The sequence below is a fragment of the Xiphophorus couchianus genome, chromosome 5 (genome assembly GCF_001444195.1).
Source record: "Xiphophorus couchianus chromosome 5, X_couchianus-1.0, whole genome shotgun sequence".
NCBI classification, from domain to species: Eukaryota; Metazoa; Chordata; class Actinopteri; order Cyprinodontiformes; family Poeciliidae; genus Xiphophorus; species Xiphophorus couchianus.
The window spans coordinates 4804813-4823890 of record NC_040232.1 but is presented as its reverse complement, the minus strand read 5'-3'; the positions used below and the strand labels follow the sequence as shown (position 1 = coordinate 4823890).

At 38.7% G+C, this 19078-nt stretch overlaps 1 protein-coding gene across 12 annotated transcripts in view; it reads left to right on the top strand.

The window, feature by feature from the left end:
- Window positions 1-19078, top strand: part of gab1 (GRB2-associated binding protein 1) — a 66996-nt gene that overhangs the window by 23483 nt on the left and 24435 nt on the right. For 11 of the 12 annotated variants that reach the window (XM_028017020.1, XM_028017024.1, XM_028017018.1 and 8 more), the window contains one exon: window positions 17881-18009. In XM_028017020.1, the coding sequence (XP_027872821.1) occupies window positions 17881-18009 (129 nt within the window). Of the gene's footprint in view, window positions 1-3607; window positions 3714-17880; window positions 18010-19078 lie in introns of those variants that run through there. The other variant, XM_028017026.1, reaches the window with a different exon arrangement.

Here is a 19078-nt window from a genome sequence, read left to right as displayed (position 1 = left end):
GCTCAGTTTCTTCACGCAGCAGTGTTCTGTTTGTTCTGTGCATCCGAACGCAACGTTACCAAGTAATGAGCTACATTTGAATGAAGAAACCAAAATCTGGTGATTACTGCAAGGTTTTTGTAACCTATTCACTATGAAACTGCACGCCAAAGGACATTTGACTTACTGGTAGTTGTTCTTCTTTACTTCGACTCATTGGCACAGATGCACTGATCTGACTTCTACCAGCTGATACTCGTGTCTGTTTTTCTTTAAAGGCTGGCCTGCGGATTTCAACTGTGGCAATTTTTATCCCATTTGCTGTAACACAAATAATCATCTTTTAAAGAAATGCTGTTTTAATTTACCCACTACTTCTGTAAATTCAGGACAAAGATTGTCAAGGCAAGTGTTTATTGATGGGTAAGCAGAGACACAACATGAGAACCCTCCACTAATCCAAGGTTTCACTCAGCATCCATTAGAAGATTCTGCACTGAGCTTGCTCTTGATGATAGATGCATTTAAACATGATCTCATCCTTCTTACAGCTGTCCTATAGGTAGCCTTATGATCACACCTGTAGGTGTAGCTGTAAGTGCTACTTTGTTGATGTCACCACCATCAAACTCTGGGTATAATTTAAACCTCTGTTCTTTTTTTCACTCAGTTTGATTTACGTCTGTGGTATTTATCCCAAAGGAAAATCAAAAGACATTAAAAAAGACAAAATGGTGGTGCTGTGGGCAGCAAGGATCTCCAGTAGCAGTCAGTATTGCAACTAATCTGCGGAGACGATATTTCACAGTAACATGTCATAGATGAAGCCATGAGTTGTTTGCAAGCTCTGCTAATCCACCTCATTTTGCTTTTGTCGCCCCTCTTTAAAAACTCTCTAAATCTCAAATTTAGAAGAGATTTTGAAATGTTTACATTGCTTTCAATGTAAATATCTTTACAATGTTTGCAAATTGTCCAAATAAATATGCGGACAAAAGTCTACAAAAAGAATAAATCAGAAATACCATAACAGAGCTTCTCCAACATGCTGCCACCGTGAGCAATGCAGTTTTAAAACAAAACTGCAATGCTCCCTGATATTTTATAGTGCCAAAAATCACCAGTACACATTAGTTTAATTTTGTTTCTTTTTTAACTGGAATTTACGTCCATTTATTTTTTAATCCATCAGCTTTTTAAACAGCCAGATTTAAACTCTCAATTGCTCTTTATTTTAGATCTATTTTAACTCAGTTGTCCAGGCTACGTCTGGCATTAACATCCCGATGCACTAGATTTGTGGTTTCACAATGCTAGGACAAGCTAATTTATCATGTTTTTTTTCTGTTTGTCTTCTTATTACAGTTGCATGCAAAATTTCTTATCAGAAATCTTTCGGCTCTGCAAGGTGCTTCTTTTTTTATTCAAATTTATTGGGGTGTAACAAAGGTTGATGCCCATTTTAGGTGAAATTCTGCATGTCAAGCTTTCATTTCTGAGAAAATTAAGGCTTGAGCTCTTCAATAGCTGTGCTTCTGACCTGTGTGGGAGAAAGGTTGCTTACACACAAAGGGACCATGTGATGTTCCAGTTTAACAAAGATTTGTTCTTGTTTTCTCCCAGAAAGGGATGAAATTAAGAGGTTGACACTGATTTGGAAACACAGCTACATTGTGGAGAAATAATAACTAACATGTTCAGAACCAATTGGGAGTTAAAGGTTCTGGTGGTAATACTTAGGAAGATGCTTTAGTTGGACACGGAGGCGCACACAGTGTTGATACTTCTGATTGTTTGCCTGGGTGGTCCTATCTTTAGCACTACTCTTCTTCTACTCTATTTTTTTCTCTGCTTTCTTTTGCCTCTCTGTTTAGGCATGGACTTTGTGTTTTTTCTTAAATTGTATAATTTCATTCTTGTGTACTTAGTTATTGAATACCACTTGGTTGTTGGGAATGTTTTATTTAGCTCTGGACAGAATTGGAAAAGTCCAGCAATCGAAATTGATGTAATTTAATCTAATTGTGTGTTTTCTTTACACCCTCCTTACAATTTGCTTCCATTAACTGTGGTACCGATCCCTGCATAAATCAATCGAATTTTAAGACAGTTTCTGACTCCACATATCTGTGAGCGGAAAATGTCGACAAGATTGTGGAAACTAAGAAAGCAAATGGAAGTAATTACTCTTACAGAGTTAATTTTCCAACATTGTAATGCTCAGAGCTTAAATGGAATATATAGATATTCTTGCATGGTGTTGCAGTACTAACTGCAAAACTTTACAGCCAGTTTGTTTGAAACTATTGGATAATTAGTAATATCCTTAAATCATTCTAATTTCACTGTAGGTTATTATACCTACAGAAACTCATTCCAGCTCACACCAATGCTGCCTGGGTTTCTAAAATTGTCTTAAGATAAACAAATCTTTCTAAATTATTTGTGTTTTGCCTTAATTCTGGGAATTTATCATCTGCAGTTCTGTTTTTGGGAGATGGAAAAACTTGTTCCAATAAGATTAAAAATATGATTATATAGTTCTTGCATGCAAAACGGGATGATGAAAAGTTAATTTACCACATTCGTCTTTGCACTGAGAAAAGTGTAAGTGTGGGGAAGGTCTGCTTAGACAGAATGGAAAAAATTTAAGTAGTTTACTGAACATTTAGAAGTCATTTATCTTTACTAGTGAGTTTAATCTCACTGCAGCCAAACAGTGAGATAGCATGTTTTTCTATTTGTATTATTTTATTAAATGTATGTTTTTGTTTCTGGTGAATAATCAGTATTTACTGAAAAAAGGAGGTCACTTTCACACCCCATTTCAAATTGACTAGACACACAAACACCTGCAAAATTGATAAGGCAGAGGACTTACTGTCTTCAAGCTAATATGTCCTGACCGATCTCTCTCAGAAGAAGAAGGGCCAGTGAATTTTTGTCCGTCTGCACCGTCTGGGTCTATTAGTTTTTAACATGCACTGTCACTTCTTGTTATGGCTGCTTCTTGACCTAAATGACCTCCTTTGAACATCTATGACTGCAGCTTTGGGAGATGGGTTGCAGAGGAAGAGCTTTTTTGAAAGCTTTTCATGTTGGGGTCTCTGACATCTTTCTATTGACTGTGTGGACAGGAAACTGAATCATGGAGGCAGGGAAAAGAAATGAAAAGAGAAGCCAGACTCTAAATTACAAGGAGAAATACAAGAGAAGGGATTTGCTTGTATTTATAAAGGAACTGATTTAAGTGTTGGTTAGCTTAGATATTTGAAAGATTAACAGTTTTCATCTGTCTGCCATTCGCTCTAATGCTTTGCCACAGTTTTGTTTCTGGCAAATGAGTCTAAAAATGCAATTTAAGCAATTCAAAATATCCCAAGACTTTAATATTAAAACAAATAGGAAAGAAAGCCAGTTTTCATTGGAACGAATCCGTTGTCATCTTGCTGGTTGACATAGACTTCTACCACGTCTAAGCTGCTGCTTTCTGATGCTCAACCCTGATGATTTAGCTGTGGCGGCTCTCAGAGGGTCTGGGCCGACCCTGATTACGTTAAACAGGAAGTCAGAAGTGGGAGAGGTCACGAACTGCAGAACCCACAACACACTGCAACACTTGATAAAAGCCAAAAGGCGCAAACAACAACAAAACAGCACACGCTCCTACTCGCTGCCAATAGCTGAATTACGTCAAAACAGACAGCAACTGCTCTGGGAACAACATTTACAGGGTGAGCTCGTTGTACTTTAGTCACTCTTTAAAATAATTATTTCATGTATAATGTTCTAAATGCTGCTTTTGTCTTGACAGTTGAAGATTTATTATAAATTTTAAGGTAACGTGATGACTCTTGTAGTTGAAGTTGACGGTTTACCATGAATGCTAACAGAAAAACTCTGAAGAAAAACACATGCAGAGGGTTTTTAGATTGAAAGAGTTTATTTGCAGTGTATCTATTGCAGTGAGGCTCCATCCATCATCTGGATCGACGGGCATGACTTTATAACACGTGAATAATTACCAACACACATTGCATCCCACACATCCGTTTGCAGTTTAAATATTGCAGATAAAGATATTGTGATGACCCTTTATTTGCTGTATGACTGTTGCTTATAATGTGTAGAAAGAAACAAAAATTGTATAAAACTGGATCAGAATTAGCCTTCCAAACTTCAGTTGGTGTGTTTTTGTGATTTGGATTAATTTAAAAATGTTTTTCACAAACAGAATAATCTTGTTTTTACCTTGAGGCCACAGACTGATGGTAGCATTAGCTTTCTGCTTGCTAAATGTTGGTGTGAGATACGGAGATATTTTATGGAAATCCCTTTGGCTTCCAGCAGGAGGCGTTCGATGACCCATTGCTTGCTTAGCCAAAGGCCATGGTTCTTCATGGTTCGTTAACCGCCTTCTCTTGTGCTCATGGATGTAAAAATAGCAACTTAGCAAGAATCCCAATCCTGCCCTGCTAACAAAGACTGATTTATTCAAGTTGTGACACAAAACATAGAGGAGCTTTTGTCCTTCCCCTTCTTCCCTCACTGCAGACCTCGTCACACAGGCCATGGGTGCTAAAATCTCTGACGTTCCAAAGCCTCTCTTAAAACAGCCTTTCTACAGTTCTGGCTGAGGAACCTCAAGTTGAGCTGAATTGAATGAAAATAGACTTAAAAATTAGTTTTCACCATATTTGTGTAAAATCATTTTTTGCAGCCTTCTGCATCAGCAAATAGAATTATGTAATATTTTGGTATTTAGTCGAATATCTTAAAATGTCAAACTTATGTAGAAGGTATTTTCTTATTTTACTGTATATCAAGTAAAATGGTGGATTATTGCTGCTTTACTGTTGCTATAGCATAATCTTTCTGCTGAAGTATGCGTATAAGAACCATTATTTGTTTGTATACAGGATTTCCCCCCAGAATAACTTGCTAAGCCCGGTGGTTAGGGCAGTAAACCAGCAGTCTGTTTTTGTCTTAAATGGTAAAAGTTCTCAGGACAACATTGTAATGTGGCAAAACAGTGGCCAGAGTTACTTATTGGCACTCTTGCAGATCAGAGAAAATATTAAAAATAACACTGATCTGTCAGTTTTGCTTTTTTCTTTCTATTGTTAATTGGAATTTATTAAGACAACAATAAATCAAGATTCATATCATAAGAAATTATTCACAACAATTCATAGATATATGCCCACCCCCGCTGACGGTGTACGTTTTATATCTTTATATATATTCAAAAAAATATCTAACTGAATCGGCAATCTTTATTTTTTCTTTTTCTGATTGCTGATTGGCCAGAAAACTGCAATCGGTGCATCACTAAAAATCAGTTTTTTGTCTTTTCTCAGCTTATCTTCATCGTCATTTTTATTATGATGTAAAACATTCAGGTGTAACAAAAAACAGAAGTAATCTTTGAGGAAGCAAATACTTTTTTACAGCACTGTGTCATAATGCTGTAGAAATAAAAGGACCTGTCATCCAAACAGCACATAGTCTTGTTTATTTCTGAACTTAATGTATTCTGTATGATGATTTTTGCCTGATAAGAGTAACACATATTTTTTATCATCTAAATCTTGACCTTCTCTGCATCAACTTCACCCCACGCATATTGCACCCAATCTCTTCGTTCTCAGTGTGTGTGTGTGTGTGTGTGTTTTCCTGACGAACAAACAGAGAAGCTGTCCTAGTCAAAGATGAGTCAGTACAGCTGGGGTGCAGGTCACTTAACCACAGCCCACTCAGATGGGACAGATGGCTCAGCCAGTCTCATGCTGATACATCTTAAATGTACATTCAGGTCTTTGTTTTTGAAGAGAAGAGAGGTATCAGTTCATCAAAAAACATCTTGAAAAAGTTAAAAATGAAACCAAGCCCCCTTCAAAAAAGGTTACTTTCATTTAAATCAGTTAAATTTTCATGAAATTTGCGTTAGTAGGAAATAGTGCTTTGTACTTGTAAGAAGTTCCTTAGTGCTGTTAGTTCTTGTAGAAAAGATAATCTGTTCACACCCAAGAGTTGAAAGCCATCTGACCTTTGTTCTGACCTTTTAATGTCTTCTGGGATTGATCAGTGTGAAGTTATTCATTTTTGATTCATTTTTGCATATTAGAAAACTAGATATTGAACACAATGTTGCACCCAAAACTTGCTGCAGTTTTATCTGGTCCAGGAAATCACAGTCCGAGTTATACCTGCCACATGGATATTAGTTGTTGCTAAAACTACAAATCCCAGGGTGCACTAAAACACCCACAACAGCATATTTGTGCATTCAGTTTTTATCTAATTGCATGTTTCCAGTGTCTGCCAAAAATACAACACAAGTTCCCTGAAGTTGTAATTCATTTGTAGGAAGTTGGAAGTCTCTCCTGGTTGCCCTGGGTTCAAAATGCAATATGGCTGCCATTGTTTCAAAACGTAATGTTAATCTCAAATTTATTTCTAATTTAAATGTAAATTTTCACTTTCAACCTTCCACTGAGGGCTCACTCATTCTCTGCTTTTTACTATGTGTGACCAAAATGTTTTTCCATTTCAGGAACCTTTTGCCAGGAAGTAGAGCAGTTTATGGGGCTTCTATTCAAATATTTAAATAAGAAAAAATCTGATTATTTTTTCACATTCATAAGCTGCATAAAAACTATAACCTTCCATCTCTAAATGCATGCATTCTGGTCTCTAAATGCATCAACCAAAACTAGGGATGCCCAATATGGCTGCATAAGCATCGGTATTGGTCAATTTTAGTTATTTTTAACATATTGATGTCAGTCCAATATAAACCAGGCAACAATAATAACTAATTTTTTTGCCTTTTTTCGGGATGGGGAGGGGGTTGGCCATGTGGCATTTGTTTGGTCATGTGACTGCGATGGTGATGCAGAGCAGGAATGTGGGGATTTTTAGATACCTTAATTTTTAGTGTAATATTTTTTGTATAAAATATTTATAAATAAAGAAATCAAGCTGGTTGCTAAAAATATTCCGTTTTTTGTGTAAAACATTAATTGCAGGCAACTGAATCATTTAGCTTTTTATTGTCTTCAAAGCAATTTAAATGGTTTGCAATTGTGCACAGCATTGGAAAAGTAGCACCAGATAGAGCAGTGTTCCCAACCCTGGTTCTCAAGGCACACCGCTCTACATGTTTTAGGTATTTCCTTGCTTCAGTCCAGCTGATTTCAATTGATGACTGATTAACAGGCGTTTGTTGAACAGCAATCGGTTGAATCAGGCACATTAAAGCAGGGAAACCTCTAAAACATGTAGGACAATGTGCCTTGAGGATCAGGGTTGGGAAACACTGAGATAGAGGATCTGCATTCAGCAGTGATTTTTAAAACATTTACTGGGAAACGAAAGCCACGTAAACCATGTTTTATTTCTTGTTACAGAGCCAACACTCCTCCTTATTTCAGTGACTCGAGTCATGACTCCTTACTGCTTATGACATATTTCGTCATTTAGTCACAAGGCCACTAAAGATGAAGTTGTGTAGCTTAATAGTCTGTGATGACTGCATGTTGGCATTAGTGCATATAAAGACCTTTTATGCTGCATTAAGCTGTCCAACCTATGAATTACAATTCAGCTTTTAAGAGCTGTAAAACCAGAGACTGAGAACCCTAATTAGTGTAGAGCGGTTTATTAGCTACTGGTTTTATTTATTTATTTATTTTACATTTTTCATTCCCACTCGTGATTGATTGATTAGACTGGTTCTAATTTCTGTGTCTTTAAGCTGTTGCATATTTAAAGAAATTAGCAAGTTTTGAATTCCTTCATACTTTGTTGGTTCTTGCTTTGACTTTGGCAAATAAGGTTGACTTGCATTTCTTCCTCCTCCATATGGGAATACATATTATACTCAAACCACTCCTATATGCTTTTTTTTGCTTGCACAAGTGAGTAGGGGCGGGCAATTCGGACGTAAAGTTTTATTACAACACTTCACGGTACCATTTTGATGATAAAAGTGGTAAGAACTATTTATTGCAACTTTTTTAGATAACTGTATGATTATTACTGTGTGTCACAGCAATTACAGCCCCACATATACAAATAATGCTCTTGAAAACCATTCCCATTTGTAATACGCTTCTTTAGGACACCAGTCTAGAAAAAGATCAAATGAGAGCTAAGAATTTACTGTCTATTGAGCTTCTGTGAAAGATTACATTTGGCGACTCAGTGACTAAAGAATTAAGGGTTTTTTGGGTTTTTTTGCATTCTTTTCGGTTTCTGAAAACCTTCGCTGCTCTATTGGCATTTTCAAATGGTAAACTGCAGGAAAGCTGCAGTTTGCCATCCTTACTTCTTACTCAGTTAGCTCTCAATCATTTTCTCTGACCTTTAATGTTTTCCAGGTAGTCTTTATGAGCTCATCCACTATAGACTCCCTAATGGTTCCTTATCTTAAAGCCTTAATTGATGTTTCATTGCAGTAAAGACTGTGGTGTTGTGCTAACAACATAGTCTCATCGTCTGGCATTTTAGGAACTCCTGTAGATAAAATTGTGAAAGCCAAACACTCCTGGTTCAGTTGGCACATGTAAAATGATTTTATCCAAGGCATGTCTGATATGAACGAAACGGAGAAGAAGTATCCAGGTTCCGAACAAGTTAATTGTTGATCAGAACGATGAGTTGAATCTGTATATGTTTTTTGCACGTGGGGTATTTCCCAACTTGCACAGTTTGGATTCTGCATGAGTTTTCTCCATGTCCTTCCCAAAGTCCTTGATCAGATTGCGGTTGGACAATGGATATTTATTGTATTGTTTATTGTTAATCAGAGTATGGATGTATTATACCAACAATAAAATGCAGTTAGTGGTGGGCACTTATCATATTGTTTATCATCTATCATGATAAATTTCTTATAAGTGTTTTGATTTATCGTTGTCATGATAAATTCCAATTAATAATGTTTAAAAAATAAACAAACTGTCCTTATTGTGTGGATTGTTAGTTTTATTATTTTATCCAATTGAAATTCAGTTACCATCTGCAGCTTAGCATTGCCAATCACAGTGACTGTACTTAGTCTCCTAAAGAAGCGCATTGCAAATGTGAATATTTTTCAAGAGCATTATTTGTGTCTGTGGGGTTATGAATGCTGTGACACACAATCATACAGTTACTTTAAAAAAGAATAAATAAATAGTTCCAATTTCATTATCACAATAGTACTGCAAAAGTATTGTAATAAAACTTTAGGTCCTTAACGCCCATCCCTACTTCCAGTTATTCATAACAGTGTTGCTACTTTGACCATTTTCTTCACTGTTGCGTCTAGGGTTGTTGTAAGCGAATATTTTAGTAATCGAGTAATCTACAGATTACTTTTACGATTAATAGAGTAATCGGATAAAATGTTTTTATAAAATTAAATATTGGTAAATCTGGCATAACACCAGTGTTACTATCGGATATCAGTATGAGTCCAAATTTTCATTTTTGAGCTTTCCTAACAGTTACTTTATCTTATCTCAATTTCGTTGTAATCTGTTGATGACAATGACAAATAAATCTTATCTTATCTTTTCTGTAGTTTAGAAAACTAACCTGTAACAATAAAAGCTCACTTTCTAAATTAACCCGAAGAAAAGTTATACAAATATCTGAAATTCTATTCAATTTAATAATAAAGAGGCAGGCTCACAAATACGGTTATAAAAAATGTCTATGATCCAACTTTTAGTTTATGTATTCATCTTCAGTCAGTTTAATAGATGAATTCTCACCTTGCCCCATACCTGTCAAGCTTTGGGTTTGAGAATATGGGAAATGTCGCCTGGAGTGAGGGAGAGGGGCGGAAGTCAGAGCTCCGCTCAAAGCAAATAATGTTCCGGCCGGAACACGGTGCGCTAAATAATAAAACATAAATTGATGAAGCTTTGACGCAGGTACATTTTCTTCGAGGAATTTCCATAATGGAGGTATTCGAATCATTCAAGGAATCGTTTCAGCCCTAGTTGCGTCCATTAAAGCATCAATGAATATTAATAAATTTTAAAATGCGAGTATGCTGTAATACTGTGGATTTGGTGAATGAGTCCATTAATTCCTGCTCTCTATATTTATCTACACATTTCCCACTATCTGGAGCTGCTCAGGATTTTCCTTCATGCATATTCCGCCATTTCTTGTTGACGTACTTGCCTCCACTCCGCCTTTGCCTTTTTCATGCTCTAGTGATCTTGGGTCAGGCCTCCTCTGACAGCAGCATGACTCCACTGGGTTGGCATCTCCTCTTAAGCCCCTCTGCTTTCTCCTCTGTCATCATGTTGGTGAGCCCCTCAATGATCTCTCTGTCTGTCCCCCTTTTTGGCTGTGGGATATGGGAGGGATTACATAGTGGGACATCTTCCTGTGTTTCATCCAATCAGATGTGAAGCTTAGAGGAACAGGGGTGGCGGGCGACTGTTTAGGAAAGGTTGTCAGACACTGTGGTTATGCCAGTCCAGTATTGTCCCATTCTGTCCCAGTCCCAGACTGGGAGCCATGAATGCTGGAGTCCTCAAAGCTAAAGGGACTTCTGTAAATTTAAGATTTGATTTTGACAGCCCATTTGGACAGGATGTGAATTTGTTCTATGGTATTTAGGACTCCTTTCTGACTCAGAACAATTTGGATTGGCTGCAGTGGAATGAGCATATCTTGAATCAGGACTGCACGCTTCATTACATCCCTGAGATTGTTTGTGAGGTATGTGACGGTATGTGAGACAGAAATACTTAGTGTGTAAATACTTGAGAAGCTTAAACCATGATGTTGTATCCAGTGTTTTTGATGTTTTACCCCCCATTAAGTTTAAAAAAAATTATTTCAACTTACCTGAAAAGGTCTTTGCTATAAAGCTGAATTGCTGCTAAAACTGCTCCAAGTTCTTTCATAGGTCTTTTATAGAGTTGCATCAATCCACTTTTGTCATCCCAATATTGGTGGTATAGTATCGGTCATTACCGAACAGACACAGAAAAACAGTGCTGACTTAAAATGTTTCTAATTTTAAACACAGACATAAGTGTACTAAATTGCACATTTATTTAATAACTGCACAAGTACACCACATTTAAATACACCAATAGCTTCACAAGCTTGGTCAAGTGATCTTTAGTCACGTGATCTCCATTTGCGTTTACATCCCACCGAGAGCGGACGCTACCACTGCATGTGAAAAAATCCACTCTGTCACAGCAAGGCTACAGACACAACATCCTGACGCTTTTATTATAATTTCTGGGGACTTCAACCATGTGACTTTGGACTCTACTTTGTCCACTTTCCACCAAGCTGTTGACTGTCACACTAGGAATAACAGGACAATCGACCTCCTGTATGCCAATGTGAGGGATGCATACAGAGCAACACCCCTGCCCCCACTAGGGAAGTCAGATCACAACCTCGTTCACTTACAGCCACTGTACACCCCCCTGGTCCAAAAGCAGCCTACAACATCCCGCTCCATCAGGAGGTGGTCCCCTGAGATGGAGAGTGCTCTGAGAGACTGTTATAACACCACGGACTGGGATGCACTGTTCAGCCCGCATAGCAAGGACATAGAGGGGCTGACACACTGCCTGACGGACTATCTGAACTTCTGTGCAGATGTGGTATCCCCTGCCAAGACTGTCCGCTGTTACCCTAATAACAAACCATGGGTAACGCGGGAAGTCAAAACTGTCCTCAATAAGAAGAAGGTTGCCTTCAGGAGAGGAGACAGGGAGGCCATGAAGGCAGCACAGCAGGAGGTGAAACAGTGTGTGAGGGAAGCAAAAGACAGTTACAGGAGAAAGGTGGAGCAGAAGCTGAGAGAGAACAACATGAAGGAGGTCTGGGAAGGTGTGAGGACCATCACTGGCCTCAACACAAAGACCAGAGTCGTTGGGGGAACAATGGAGAGGGCAAACGAACTGAACAACTTCTTCAACAGGTTCAACCAGTCCATGGCCCCCCAACCCCCTCTCTCACTGCAGCCACCCCTGCTCCTTACCACACACCTCCCCCCAGACAACACTACACTGACAACCCCCCCACACACCTCAGCACAACCCCCGCCCCACTTCACCACAGACCAGGTCAGAGAACAGCTGAGGAAGCTCAAGCCCAGGAAAGCAGCAGGGCAGGACCAGGTGTGTCCAAGGCTGCTGAAGACCTGCGCTACTGAACTGGGAGAGCCACTACAGCGGATCTTCAACCTCAGCCTGCAGCTAAGGGAAGTGCCCACCCTCTGGAAGACATCCTGCATCGTCCCAGTGCCCAAGAAGAACAGGCCCAGCGAGCTGAATGACTTTCGGCCCGTGGCACTTACTTCACACCTGATGAAGACGTTGGAGCGGCTCTTCCTCGGCCTCCTCAGACCCCAGGTGGAACATGCCCAGGATCTCCTGCAATTCGCCTACCAGTCAGATGTTGGTGTGGAGGATGCCATCCTCTACCTGCTGCACCGGGCCCACTCCCACCTGGATAAGGGCAATGGCACGGTGAGGATCCTTTTTTTGGACTTCTCCAGTGCCTTTAATACAATCCAGCCCCTTCTGCTCCAGGATAAACTAAACAGCATGGGAGTAGACCCGCACCTGGTCAACTGGATCCATAGTTACCTCACCAACAGGCCGCAGTATGTCAGGCTGAAGGACACCGTGTCTGACACTGTGGTCAGCAACACAGGAGCCCCCCAGGGCACAGTGCTGGCCCCTCTTCTCTTCACCCTGTACTCCTCTGACTTCCACTACAACTCGGAGCTGTGTCACATACAGAAGTATGCTGATGACACAGCCATAGTAGGATGTATCAGGGACGACAGAGAGGAGGAGTATCGCTGTCTGGTGAGGGACTTTGCTCTCTGGTGCCACACAAATCACCTGGAACTCAACACCGCTAAGACGAAGGAGCTGGTTATAGACTTTGGGAGGTCCAGACCAAAGCCGAGACCAGTCACATTAGAGGGAACTGAGGTTGAGGTCGTGGACGCCTACAAATACCTCGGGCTGTGGCTGGACAGTAAACTGGATTGGTCAAAACACACTAGCCACCTGTATGGGAAAGTGCAGAGCAGGATGTACTTCCTGAGGAGACTGCGGTCCTTTAACATCTGCAGCAAACTGCTCTGGATGTTCTACCAGTCTGTGATTGCCAGTGTCCTCTTCTACACCGTGGTGTGCTGGGGAGGCAGCATATCCAAGAAGGACACGTCCAGACTGGACAAACTGACCAGGCGTGCCGGCTCTGTGGTCGGCATGAAGCTGGACTCTCTGGTGACGGTGGCAGAGGCGAGGACACTGAACAAACTGCTGGACATCATGAACGATAACAGCCACCCTCTACACGCCGTCATCAGCAGCCAGAGGAGCCGGTTCAGTGACAGACTGCTGCTTCCCAAGTGCTGGACCAATAGATTTAAGAACTCTTTTGTTCCCCATGCCGTCAGACTGTACAATTCCTCACTGGGGGGGGGAGGTGACACAGGACAGAGTGTGGAAGGAGTAGTGACCCCTTGTATTTTTCTCCATACTTACCAGGTCAAACCACATAGTGCAATACGATATCACTGGTCAATCTATCCGCCAAATTCTTATATATATATTTTTTTGTGTTGTATTTATATTTACTTATATTCTATATTCTTATTCCTTGTTTCTTACATAATTTAAGGTTTTTCTTGCATAATTTAAGGTTTTGGTTACTCACATTTGGTGTGTACCTTAGTATTTAATTTGTATTTTGTATTCTTTTGCACTTTACTTACTGTGTGTTATCTTTGTTTTTTGCCTGGGAGCTGCTGGTAACTTCAATTTCCTGAGGGAGTCTTCCCAAGGGATCAATAAAGTACAAGTCTAAGTCTAAGTCTAAGTCTAAGTAAGTAAAATCAACACAACTAATTTCTTCAGTCAATACAATTAAGAGTAGAACAGCCAATGTAGAATAAATAATAAAGAAACTGACAAAAACAAGGCATAGAATCAGACTGAATAGATCTGTCCTTACAGATCAGGCTCATTGTCACTGATACAGAATCTAACATTTTTTATATAGAATATTGGGAAAGATGTTCCGGTCTGTATAAATCCAAACAACTAATCATAGCTGAATTGTGGCAGCATGTTCTGCCTCTGTATCCAGAGACAGCGGTTGCCAAAATAAACCCGACAACAAAAGGAAACATTTTGTTTGTTTTTTAATCTGGTTTCGTGTAGCTTTTAAGGATAAATCAGATTACTGGCCTTGCAATAGGTGATTGCATTATATGCAAATGTGCTGTTATGTTACTTGACTTGATGCAATTTCTGCAGCTTTTCTGATAACCTGCATGCATACAATATATTGACTGAATGCATTTTATGAGTTAGAATATTCCAGACAGTTTTTTATGTAAAATCAACATTTACTCTCTTTTAAACAATAATGTAATAATATCAGTTGTGGTATATAAGCCTATTATATTTTCCCTCTTTGCCCTCTGTGCTTCCATCACTCTTCCATTTTTAGCATTTTGATCGGTCACTTGTGTGGCTAAATATTACATTAGCTTAAAAATGCAAGATTATATTAGAGAACAATGTTTGCACGCACTCTTTTGTGATATGAATATTGCACACACTTTAATGATATCCATTATTAATGATATACTGTGCAGCGTTATGTGGTGTGCATTTGTATTCGGCCCCCTATATTATAATGTCCCCAAATGAAATTCTGCACAACCTGTTTCTTTCAGAAGTCTGTGTGTAATTTAATCTCAGTATAAATGCAGCTGAGCTATGAAGACCTCTTTAGTGAACAAAAAGATCAAGAATCACATCCCAAACTGGTCAGGGTATTAAACTTGGTAGTGATGGTATTATGCTGTGGAACAGGGAAGCTGGATTAAAGAGGGAGTCATTTTTTTTCTAATTTTATATATGTTGTTTTGTGTCATGTTCTAGGTAAACTAAAATATATAATAATGCATTTGTTTGTTGGAAATTCTAGTCAAAGACCAGACCTGAACCCAATTAAGGATCTAGCTTCGGCTATATGGCAATAAAGAATGTGTTCAAATATCAGTTTGTTCTCCTTTCCACAGCAAAGTGTAAACATTTAGATTTTTTTTTCTAGTAATTTGAAAAGGAAAATTGTTTCACTGCAGAGCGTTTTTGTTGTTTTTTTGTTTTTTTTTAGCGAACCCCATGCTCCTCATTTTGGGGATGTACAACTTTCCCCGTTGTCAACAATCATAGCCTGGGGAGGCTTGGCCAGGCTGTAACCTAAGCTCCTGGTCCTCTTGTTCCCCTCAGGGCAACATGACCCAGGATTGCTTTGTCACATGCTGGAGAGAGAGGTTCCCTCCCCACACCCACACTGCCTTTGTCCAACACAACACTGGCCGTCAGTTTAGCTTTTGCAATTAAATTCAACATTGAGGTGGCCGTGCCTCCGAGGCTCTGGGTTTAATAAGTTTAGGCCTCGTTTGGACTCTGTGGGTGTATTTGTGATTATACAACACAGGCTTTTTGAAGTGAAATGTTTAAAACATGAACTGCATGTGAGAGTGATGTGAATTACAGCTTACAGTTTAATATCCACGTCCTTCACATCTCCGCAACTGTCTTCGTTTTGTTTGTGAAGTGGAAAAGGCGGATGATGCGTCTCGGTGTGGGACTTGGCCCAGTAACAAAGGGACGCCCTGTGGACAGCAAACAGCTGAAAAATGACAAAAACAAACCAACACCGCTATCTTCACACGGACACAAAGCTTTCAGTTTGATTTGTTTAATCTGAGGTTATTTTGCTCTTCTGTCTAATCTTTATAGAAGTTGCTTATCAGCTGGGTCTTGACTGTATATGAATTTCATGTAGTTCAGCGTATACTATTTCAGCCGATGACTAAGCATGTTCCAATTAATCAATTAATTTCAAGATAAATTAAAAATGGATGCAATAATTTCTATTTTGAAGGGCAATTTTGTTTAGAGACATCATAATCCATTTTGTATATGGTTTAAGTTGAGTGTGGTTTTTATTTATTGTTTTTGTTTGTTTTTATTTTAGACATTTAAAATATCTTCCAGTTCCCATGGGAAGTTTTTTGGGTTTTTTTTACAATATTAATGTTTATTAGTCTTTGAGAGGGGATACTTGCATTATTATGTCATTATCAATAGATTACTTGAAAATGGTCTGAAAGCAACAATATTGTTGTGTAGTACAATAATTTCTGAGACAGTCTCTTGTCTAGCAAAATTTGTTATTGTGACAAGCCTTCTGAAGACGCATTTGGAAAAAAAAGGTTCATCACAGTTTAACTTGCTCAAAAAATATATTTTCCCTACCAGAGAGAGACTGTGCAGAGAAAAAGAAGAGGGTGAAAAAAATGTGGCTAGGTTGCAACTCATTAATACAATAACAATTAGACTGAGATTGTGTTTGTTCCTAATATTGTGCAGCTGCAGCTCTTAAACTAAAGATGCGCTGTGATATTTTTAATCTGATGCCAATAATTTGTTTTATAATATGAGTAGCTGAAGCCAAAATGATCCCTGTGCTTTTTAATCTGTCACAGGCATCAAATTGTACAGTTTGTTTCAAGAATATTGCTGCTCATAGTGGCAGCGTCTCGGAGCAGTTCTGTTCTTCTTGAGACTTTGAGGCATTTCTTCTTTGGACAGTTATTTTCTCTGGTTTTGGATGCGGTTCATCTGGAAGTATTTTTGTTCTTTATTTATTTATAGATGGTTATTGTGACAACTATGGCAGCAAGGTGTTTTTTTTTTCAACAACTAGGAGAAGCTAATCTGAAAGCTTAAATTATACCTGAACTATGACACCAAATCCCAGAGGAGTTGAAAAGATTTTTATGGATGCAAACATTTTCATTCTTAAAAATCTTTTCATGGATAAAAAGGAAAATGCAAAGACTCAATATAAAATTTACGTTTAAGCTCTGATACTATACACCTGAAAATGTAACTTTTAATTTTGAAATGCAGAGAGAGAAGGAGGAAGTTCAAATCATCTCTTCAATCAATCGTAACAGACAACGATCTTATGCCCAAATCCAACATCTCTCTCTGGCTTTCTAACCATATAGCCAAACAGACATTTAAAGAGGAGCTGCAAAAGCAAATGAGGTGGATTAACAGAGCTTGCCAACAACTGATTGTCTCATCCAAGACATGTTACTGTAGAATATTCTCTGCTGCAAGAAATTGGGCATACACCAGATGCATACACCAGTTTTGCAACAGATTTCCTGCAAAACTGACTGCTACTGGACATCCTTCCTGCTCACAGCATCACCATACACAACTCTGAAGATGCACTGATTTGAGTTGCAACAACTTTAAATCTCCCTTTAGGATAAATAGTAGTTTTGAATTCATTTCAGTATTTTTAATTTTGTTGTAGTACTTAATTTCTTTGCTAGTATAAATTGGGTGTCCACTGTTGTCCCTAAAACCTTTTTTATGGCACACAGCCTGTGAAGTCATATATCTGTTCTCCTTTCGTCTGCTTTTCCTCTGTCTGCTGATTCTAAATTTAAACTTTAGTGAGTTGTGTGCTGCTCTTTAGTTCTGCAGAGACTGCGAAATGCATTTGAACAAAATGAGTCAACTGCCCGTTTCTCTTTATAGATTTGGTTATTCACTTAAGTCAAAGTGCGACAGCCAACTATGTAGCTTTTGTTCTGGATAACCCAGACGCATAATTCTGGTTGTGGGCCTCTTCCCTCCGGCGCTTGCTGTTCTCCAGTGAGGGCATTTTAGCTGGTGGAAAAGGCACACAAGCTATGCGGCCCAAAATAAGGCATTTGGTCATACTCTGGCAATCTTGGAATGGCACAGTAATGGTGAGAACATTCATATAACCTTTGACCTCGTTTCTGTTCTCACCCTACAGGCATGGAAGAAGCGGTGGTTTATTCTTCGCAGTGGCCGAATGACAGGCGACCCAGATGTGCTGGAGTACTACAAGAATGACACTGCCAAAAAGCCCATTCGAGTGATCGACCTGAACTTATGTCAACAAGTAGGTTTTAGTTTCTTTTTCAAATTTTTCAAACATTAAGATTCCCCCGCCCCCAAAATAAAATCTTTAGATTTATTCATGTTTGACATGTTCGAAGCAACAAGCAGTATTTTATCTCTGGGACGTTTGATTGGAGAATGCCAGAGAATAGAAACAGTTGCACCTAAAATTATTCATTCAATTATTTAATGTACTAGTACCTCTCAAAAATTTGTAATATTTCTTAAATGTACAATACTTCTTTCCAGTCATCTCGAAATTAAACACATTTTATATGGAATTGTCACGCAGTGTATTCCAAACCGTTGTTTCTTGTAAATTTGATGGAAACCCAAAAGTCAGTGTCTCAGAAAATTTTAATATTGTGCAAAAGGTCATTAATGAAATTGCATGGTGTCACACCCTTGTCAGGTACTTAATTCAAAATACCTGAAAAGGTTTTCTGAGCTTTTATAAGGTCTTTCACTCTGAGTCAGTAGGATATAAACCTTCACAAGGAGGTGCGTCCAAGCATATTAACAGAAAATTGAGTGGAAGGCAGAAGTGTGATCAGAAAAGGTGCACTGGCAATAGAGATACACCAATATGATTTTAATATCCGTAAGGGCAAATCTATTCAGTCTAATTCTATGCAGTGTGCTCTGGTCTACACCATGCTTTATTATTTATTAAACATTATATCTAGAATTTCTTATTTCACTTTCTGAACCATTTGAAAGAAGGTTTGTTGCAGTTTATTTTTTACACGTTTGACCAAGCTGGTGAAGCTTTTGGTTGTATCTTCATGTGCTGCACTGGCACAGTGTTATCAAATAAATAAGTCAATTCAGCACTGTGTCTGATCTGTATCAATCCATATTAGGCCTCATATCATAATCCTAATAATTATTAGATTGACGAAAATATCTTATAGCCTGCTGTAAACATGTTTTATAGTCAGAAACCAGCTTCTAACAGCGTTCCTGAGGGATCTTGGATTTACGTTCAACCACCTTTTTTTAAAAAAATCCCACCTGAGATTAGAGTTCATGTCAGGCATCCATTAAGGTTGTAGCTAACGATAACTGCC